At 44.0% G+C, this 8448-nt stretch overlaps 1 protein-coding gene across 1 annotated transcript; it reads left to right on the top strand.

Moving 5' to 3' along the window:
• The first annotated feature begins 871 nt into the window (after nt 1-871).
• On the top strand, nt 872-8416 carry LOC106589657 (ATP-binding cassette, sub-family B (MDR/TAP), member 10). The gene is made up of 13 exons (XM_014179899.3): nt 872-1814; nt 2039-2239; nt 2391-2593; nt 3130-3264; nt 3432-3578; nt 3806-3941; nt 4109-4204; nt 4350-4559; nt 4665-4744; nt 4857-5037; nt 5253-5296; nt 5393-5427; nt 5612-8416. The coding sequence occupies exons 1-13, from the start codon at nt 1388-1390 to the stop codon at nt 5862-5864; spliced, it is 2148 nt and encodes a 715-aa protein (XP_014035374.1). The 5' UTR covers nt 872-1387; the 3' UTR covers nt 5865-8416.
• The last annotated feature ends 32 nt before the right edge of the window (nt 8417-8448 follow it).

Genomic DNA, 8448 nt, shown 5'->3' with positions numbered 1-8448 from the left:
CTGCCAAAAAGTGCTCTTCACTGACGAGTAGCGGTTTTGTCTCACATGGGGTGATGGTCGGATTCTCGTTTATCGTTGAAGGAATGACCGTTACACCAAGGCTTGTACTCTGGAGCAGGATCGAGGTGGAGGGTCCGTCATGGTCTGGGGCGGTGTGTCACAGCATCATCAGACTGAGCTTGTTGTCATTGCAGGCAATCTCAACGCTGTGCGTTACAGGGAAGACATCCTCCTCCCTCATGTGGTACCCTTCCTACAGGCTCATCCTGACATGACCCCCCAGCATGACAATGCCAGCAGCCATACTGCTCGTTCTGTGCGTGATTTCCTGCAAGACAGGAATGTCAGTGTTCTGCCATGGCCAGCGAAGAGCCCGGATCTCAATCCCATTGAGCACATCTGGGACCTGTTGGGATGGAGGGTGAGGGCTAGGGCCATTCTCCCCAGAAATGTCTGGGAACTTGCAGGTGCCTTGGTGGAAGAGCGGGGTAACATCTCACAGCAATAACTGGCAAATCTGGTGCAGTACATGAGGAGGAGATGCACTGCAATACCTAATGCAGCTGGTGGCCACACCAGATACTGACTGTTAATTTTGATTTTGACCCCCCCCCCCCCCCCCCCCCTCTTTGTTGAGGGACACATTATTACATTTCTGTTAGTCACATCTGTAGAACTTGTTCAGTTTATGTCTCAGTTGTTGAATCTTGTTATGTTCATACAAATATTTACACATGTTAAGTTTGCTGAAAATAAACGCAGTTGCCAGTGAGGACGTTTATTTTTTTGCTGAGTTTATATGTTTCTGTGGAAGATGACATCGATTAATCGAGTTCGCTTAGCAATGTCTTTCAAAGTTTTTCTTATATCGTCGGCCATTGATTTCCGTCAGGGACTTTAACAAGAAGCAGCTTGGTTATTTTCCGGGGGTCACCTTTTCTATTGAACAGAGCGGTTTTTCTTTTCGTAGAGTTGTGCACTTCTGACAGTCGGTTACCGTTAGGCTGCCTTGTCGCCTGCAGATTGTGTCGACATGTCACTCCTATCGACAGACATATTGTTGTGACAGGGCGCTCCCAGCGCGATAAAGATAACTTCGCCTAAATGTGGCTGTTACGAACAGATAATGATGAATAACCGCCAGGAACCCACAATATAATAGACATTATCATTTGTCGTTAGTGTTGGCTGGACACGAAGGAGGACGTTGACCTAACTGTGTTCTTATGTTGGAATTCGCTGGCCTCATCGTATGTGAAATGTAACATGCTCGTTCGCACTTTCTTGCTATGTTCTGGTCATTTGGTACCTAGCTGGCAAAACAACGCACTGGAGTTTGTTTTTCTTGCTTTTATGTGTCTGAGTCGCTCACTAGCTGTCTTGCAGAATGGGACTGTTGCTGTTGCAGTTGTCAAAATGTCCAGGCGTCGCGCTTCACTCCCGTGTACATAAACTATTTTGGTTAGAATGCCAGACGTCCAGGGGACAACGAAAGGGGCGAGAGGTGAGTGGGAAAAGGTTCGAACCTGTGGCACGCTCTTCGCTTTTACACCCGAGGAGATGTAACTCTCTTGTGCCCTGTGTACCACTTAGACAGTTCACCATACCCCCCCATTTGTTGAGGAGGTCATGGACAACAACTGTAAACTTGGCCAACTACAGCTCTTCAACAGACTCAAAACAAGCAACACAACAAGAAGTTGACAGCAAAGATCTGCAGTCAACGGAAACAAAACAATCCCCAACTCGGATACCCACTGAGGATGTCAAAAGGATTTTACAACTTGCCCACCCTGAGCGCTTGCGACTGTCAGGTAGGCCATGTCATTTAAGGTCACCACAGGGATATCTTCGAAAATGACCACTGAAATAATGATGTTATCACCAACTTGTGCCTGTGGAGGGTTGACTAAATTACATAGTTTATTCCTTACTTGGGCCCTATTTGTTGTCATGAAAGTTTCCCTTTTTAAACAATAATACAGTAACGATACTTGTTTTGATTCTTATATTTTATTTTCTATACTATCGTCCTCAGCGGCTGTGGGCTTCTTAATGGTCTCCAGTGCTGTCACAATGTCGGCGCCCTTCTTCCTGGGCCAAGTCATTGACACTATCTACACCAGCTCTTCAGAGGACTTCAGTGCCTCCCTCCGCTCTCTGTGTATCATGCTCTCAGGGGTATTCCTTTGTGGGGGCGCCGCTAATGCTGCCCGTGTCTACCTCATGCAAATCTCAGGTGAGCGTCACCGTTTGCTTTCAGTGCATGCAGAGTGGGTTTACATATTAAACAGATGTCCATCTCTGGATTTTTTTTGTTATGACTATCGTGACTTTGATGCCATACAGAGGAACTAATCAAACATTTCAAAAATATGTGACTCTTGCAGGGCAACAGATTGTGAGAAATCTACGTGTATTCCTATTCTCCTCGATTCTGAGGCAGGAGGTGGGTTTCTTTGATAAGACCCGTACCGGGGAACTCATTAACCGCCTATCTGCAGACACGGCGCTCATCGGCCGCTCCGTCACAGACAACCTTTCAGATGGGCTCCGCGCTGTCGCCCAGGCAACAGCTGGGGTCAGCATGATGGTGAGAAACAGCCCTCTCCCCACATTTGTTTGTAAAGGGTGTGTTAAAGTCCATTCTACTCTGTACTGGGATCAGTTCTAAGATTTTGAGTCACATGGGAATGCAAGTTGTATTCAGATGTAAAACTGGTTTGACATTAGGAAGATGTGATTTTTCATTCTTTCATGTACAGCTTTCCTTAGCGGTTCCATTGTTCTGGTTACTGTCATTGTTCTGGTCCCCCTACATAGGATCTGGTTTGACCCAAGTTCTTCATGTTACAACAAGTATATTTAGAATTTGAGTTAATTCCTTGAGTTTCCTCCTTGGTTACTATATATTCCTAGGATGTAATTTCTAAAAAATATCCTAACTCATTTATCATAGTAAATATAGTACAGTTGAAAACATTCATGATAAATATGTTCACACATCCTCTCCAGTCGTTAGTGGCTTTACAGGTTCAAAATCCCTTTATAAAAAGGTAACCGAGCAGGCTTAAGACTTGAGCTGAATTGCCTCCTCACATTTCCTGGCACCTCGTTCTCTGCCAACAGTTTTACGTGTCACCAAGTTTAGCAGCCTTTGTGCTGCTGATTGTGCCTCCTATGGCTGGCCTAGCTGTCATATATGGGAGATACCTGCGCTCCATATCCAAACGTACACAGGACTCTCTGGCTGAGGCCACACAGGTAAGACGAGACCCGTTCTAACTGCACAACATTAGTCATTACTGAAGCATTGTTGCGCCGTAGATTATTCTCCAAGCAGACTACATAGACACCAGGTTTTTTAATCATACTTTTTATTTTTTATTATTGAAACCAATTGATCGGACTGATACTGTGTTGTCTTGTAGTTGGCAGAAGAACGCATCAGCAACATGAGGACAGTTCGGGCGTTTGGTAAGGAGCTGACAGAGGTGGCCAAGTATACGGAGAAGGCCAACTATGTTCTCCACCTGGCCAAACAGGAAGCCGTTTTGAGGGCTGGCTTCTTTGGCGCGGTGAGCATCCAACAATTCAATGTTGCCCAATGTTCCCTAAAGAGAAATGGAGTGGTTGTTAACATTTTCTCAGTCAACGTTAGTTGAAATGTAGTCAAGCCCTTTTGGTCTTTTGAAAGACTGGAACCACAGAGTTGTGCGATCTGTGGTGGAAGCTTCTGCTTTTATGACCTGTGTTTCTTCGGGGGTCATTGGGTTGTAACTGGTTTTGTATGAGTGTCTTTTAGACTGGACTCAGTGGCAACATCATCATCCTGTCAGTGCTGTATAAGGGAGGGCTATTGATGGCCAGTGAACACATGACTGTGGGAGAGCTCTCTTCCTTCCTCATGTACGCCTTCTGGGTGGGCATTAGCATTGCAGGTAGGGCATATATAATTGTCTCATTGCCTTTGCATTCTGAGGAAAACCCCCGCTCATTAATCAATGAACAAATCACACTGTTAGAATTTCCATTTTAATAAGAAATTGATTCTCTCTATTCCCTAGTCTGTCTGAGCAGCTGTTTAAATGTCTGTTTCGTTGAACAGGTATGAGCTCGTTCTATTCTGAACTGATGAAGGGCTTTGGCGCAGGGGCACGGCTTTGGGAGCTACTGGACAGGAAGCCCGAGTTCCCCCTCAATGGTCAGCATCAAGCCCTGCCATTCTAGACCACACTGCGAAAGCATTGTGCAAAAAACCTTAATTACATCACACTTGTCTAGTAGTCCTCTGCATCTAAACTGGCATGTAAACTTACATGTCCATGTTCCTCCTCATTTCTCTGAAGAGGGTATTGTGCTGAGGCCGGAGCAGCTTAAGGGTCAACTGGAGTTCCAGAATGTCTCCTTTGCCTACCCAACCCGCAAAGACGCCCCCATCTTCCAGGACCTGAGTCTCTCTGTGCCTGCTGGCTCCGTCATGGCCGTGGTAGGGCCCAGCGGATCGGGCAAATCCACTCTGGTCTCCCTGCTGCTCAGGCTCTACGACCCAGTTGCAGGTGAGGACTACAGCTGAGGACATCTCTTACAGCAGCTTCATGTCACTGTATGTCTTCCATTTCATCAACAGTCTTCTGATTTAGAGATCCTTTTTTGCTGTATAGGTGTGATCACTATCGACGGGCATGATGTGAGAGATTTGAATCCTTATTGGCTGAGGAGTCACATTGGAACTGTTAGTCAGGTAATTGGTCACATGACTATTATTAGTAGGCAATATGTTCCCATTGTTGTGGCTAAGTTGTGCTTTGACATGTGGTCTAACCCTGTGGTATTCTCCCTCTGTGCGTCTGCAGGAGCCTGTACTCTTCTCCTGTTCCATTGCTGATAACATTGCCTATGGAGCGCCCGACTCTGGCACGGTCACAGTTCAGGAAATCCACCGGGCTGCACAGATCGCCAACGCTTATGAGTTTGTCCAAGGTTTCCCAAAAGGCTTTGACACTGTGGTGGGAGAAAAGGGTGTTCTACTGTCAGGTGAGACAAATGCATGCATATCAGGAATTTTCTTTGATTTTGTGATGTGATTATGTAGTTGATAGGTGTTCCTAAAAAAATAAATTGTAATGGTGTTGGACTTCACTGGGCATTCTCAAACCGGAATGATCTAACTACAGAGTTATTGTTCATAACTAAAACCATCGCTTCTTTAACAGCTTTAACGTAATGACTAGTTTTGCTTTAACCAACAGGTGGTCAGAAACAGAGAATTGCTATTGCAAGGGCTCTGCTTAAGGTAATTTTAATTACACCCGATTACATGCATCAACAATTTTATGTTTTAGTCAAATGGACAAATGTTGTAATGTATGCATTCTCTCCCTTCCCTCAGAACCCCAAGATACTTCTACTTGATGAGGCTACAAGGTAAGACACTGACTGTGCATGGTCTAATCACATTTTACATGAGTCGCTCTTCCTCCATTTTGGACAGTTAAGCAAGGTCATTCAGCTGGGTGAAGCAGGGTCAAACAACCCAATGACATGTGCGCTATAACTCATGGACCTCTATTCACTTTTGCCCCCTCTTTTCCATCCCCCTCTTCCTCAGTGCTCTGGATGCAGAGAATGAGTTCCTGGTACAGGAGGCTCTAGAGCGGCTCATGGATGGGCGCACAGTGCTGATCATCGCCCACCGCCTCTCCACTATCCAGAACGCTGACGCCGTGGCTGTGCTGGACCAGCGGCGTGTGGTGGAGTGTGGTCAGCATGCACAGCTCCTGGGCAACCGCCAAGGCCTCTTCAGGAAGCTGATGGAGAAACAAGCCTTCCTTCAAGAGGGGCAAAAGCAAGCGTTGCGTTGAAAAGAGCTGTGGTAGGGGAGGGGGGGCCTTAAATGTAGAGAAACTGCCTTTAGTTGTGTGGTGATGTGCTAATCACGCTGCGCTCTGCTACACTCCTCAGTCTGTCAGTGGTGTGTGTGAATCAGTTTAAAGCTATTTGCAAGGAAGCATTTGAATATCAACTGGAACATGGATGATTTTAATATTGCAGAGCCATCTCGTAGCGCTGACGGGGATTCATTTTGAGACAGCCAGTAGGTTTGGATTCTCTTCTTTAGGACACCCAACTTGAGTATCATTCTTCAAGCTGCAATATGTAACTTTTTGGGTGACCTGACCAAATTTGCATAGAAATGTTATAGGTCAGTCACTCATTGAAAGCGCAAGTCTAAGGGGTAAATCTGTTCTATGTGTGCTATTTCTATGCTTCCTGTTAAGTTTCGTTTTTACACCTTTTACTTTCGGTTTTGTACACAAGCTGTAAATTATTCTAAAAATATATTTCACAGTGGTTTAGATGGTACAATGATTCTCTACACGGTGCTTCCTAGTTTTGTCACACAAACTGAAATTAAGCAAACTATTAGTTTCAGCCACCAGGAAATGGCGGCGCGAGTTCTGCATAGTGCATCTCTGAGGTTAGGATATGCAGAAAATATGAATGACACCAAAACTTTGAAGTACGGCCTATGTCAAGTAAATATTATAAATTAGTCACTATGCCTTTTCAAGAAAGCAAAAGCTGTCTTTTTTGTATTAAATAACTATTTACCGGAATGAAAAAATATACACTCAGTGGCAAGTTTCTTAGGTACGCCAACCCTTTCTCAAAATTGGGTCTTGCTTTCAGATAGTGAGTCACGTGGCTTGCTATATAAAGCAGGTGGACTGTCATCGAGGCAATAAGTTATTGTTCAATTGAAGGTTAGAATGGGTGAAACGATTGACCGAAGCGACTTTGAGCATGGTATGATCGTCGGTGCCAGGCATGCAGGTTCCAGTATATTAAACCGTCGGCCTCCTGGGCTTTTCACGCACAACAGTGTCTAGGGTTTACCGAGACGGGTGAGACAAACAAAAAAACATCCAATCAGCGACAGTCCTGAGGGCGAAAACAGCTTGTTGATGAGAGGTCGATGGAGAATGGCAAGAATAGTGCAAGCTTACAGGCAGACCACAAACAGGCAACTAACGGCGCACAACGACATCTCGGAACGCTCAACTCATCCGTCCTTGTCACGGATGGGCTATTGCAGCAGACGACCACACCGGGTCTCACTATCAGCTAAAAACAAGAAGCAGCTCCAGTGGTCACGCAATCACCAACACTGGACAATTGAGGAGTAAAAAAAACATTGCCTGGTCTGACGAATCTTGATTCCTGTTGCGTCATGCGAGAGTCAGGATTTGGCGTAAGCGGCGTGAGTCCATGGCCCTGGTGTCAACGGTAGAGGATGATGGGGGTGGTGTCGGGAATGTTAAGTCCCTTGATAACAATTTAGCAATGTTTCCATGCCCTGAAGAATTCCGACTGTTCTGGAGGCAAAAGGGTGTCTGACTCGGTACCAGATCGGTGTACCTAATAAACTAGCCACAGTGTGCATTTATTTGTAACAAGTTATCCAAAACGTGAAGCTAGCATTGTCAATTATGTAGGCCTATTTCAAAGACAATGGCAAACATACAGAGCACTGATATACAAGGAACGTTGACATAAATGTGGATGATAATCAAATATCTTACATTGCAGTTGATAAAGCAAACAATAAACCACCACTGATCAGTTATCAAAATTATGTGCATATCCATGCAAATCTTATGCTATTTCACCTATTTGACCACTGGCTATTATTTCATTGATGGATTGTATGCTGGATGTTTGATTTACATAAAATACAATCACAAAATGAATCTTCAAAGATGTTTTTGGGCCTTCCATTGGTACCAATTGTACATTTCTGAACATTCAATAGGTAGAATTTGACCAAATCCAGGTTATCTTGACAGTATGACTGAAAGAAAGACCTTGTAGACTTTTAGTATTTGGATTTAGAGTTCAGCACAATCCTTTATACTAATGGGATATGTAGATTTTAACATGTGTCATTATAAGCTCACAGTATCAAATAACATTTATTTTCCTATCTGACACTGGTGAATACATTTTTCTCACTTACCTGTGACACTGGATGTACTGTGCCTGGATTGTACTGCAAAGAAACATTCACTGCTCTGTTTTGTGCAATTTTGCTCCTCACATTTGAATCTTGGATTCAGTAGTCACCCTTGTGCAATAGAAAGGCAAAAACAAGAATGGTAGGGAGATTTGAATTAACATTGAGCTTCAACCAATGCCATACCAATGTTTTTGTGTGTAAGTCCTATATAAATGTTATCTACAGAAGGCTCCTGGGTAAAATCACTATGTTGTAATAATGTATTCAAATATGATATTTTAATGATTTTGTGTGCTAAATTATTAGGCCTTTGTGAAAAATAAAATCTTATATTCTGTGATTTCCTTTTGAAATATAAGCCCATTAATAAAGAACCTTACTATGCAGGAAAAGTTATATTAACTGTAAAATGTTTTTTATATTATCTC

This window comes from Salmo salar, chromosome 28 (genome assembly GCF_965601325.2).
Source record: "Salmo salar chromosome 28, fSalSal1, whole genome shotgun sequence".
NCBI classification, from domain to species: domain Eukaryota; kingdom Metazoa; phylum Chordata; class Actinopteri; order Salmoniformes; family Salmonidae; genus Salmo; species Salmo salar.
The sequence above is the reverse complement of the archived record's forward strand: the minus strand, read 5'-3'. Positions and strand labels throughout refer to the sequence as shown.

Coding starts and splice junctions, on each gene's coding strand:
- LOC106589657 (XM_014179899.3), top strand. CDS start 1,388: ATGGGACTGTTGCTGTTGCAGTTGTCAAAATGTCCAGGCGTCGCGCTT. Junction 4,205..4,349: donor GCCCGAGTTCCCCCTCAATG/GTCAGCATCAAG, acceptor ATTTCTCTGAAG/AGGGTATTGTGCTGAGGCCG. Junction 5,428..5,611: donor CTACTTGATGAGGCTACAAG/GTAAGACACTGA, acceptor CCTCTTCCTCAG/TGCTCTGGATGCAGAGAATG.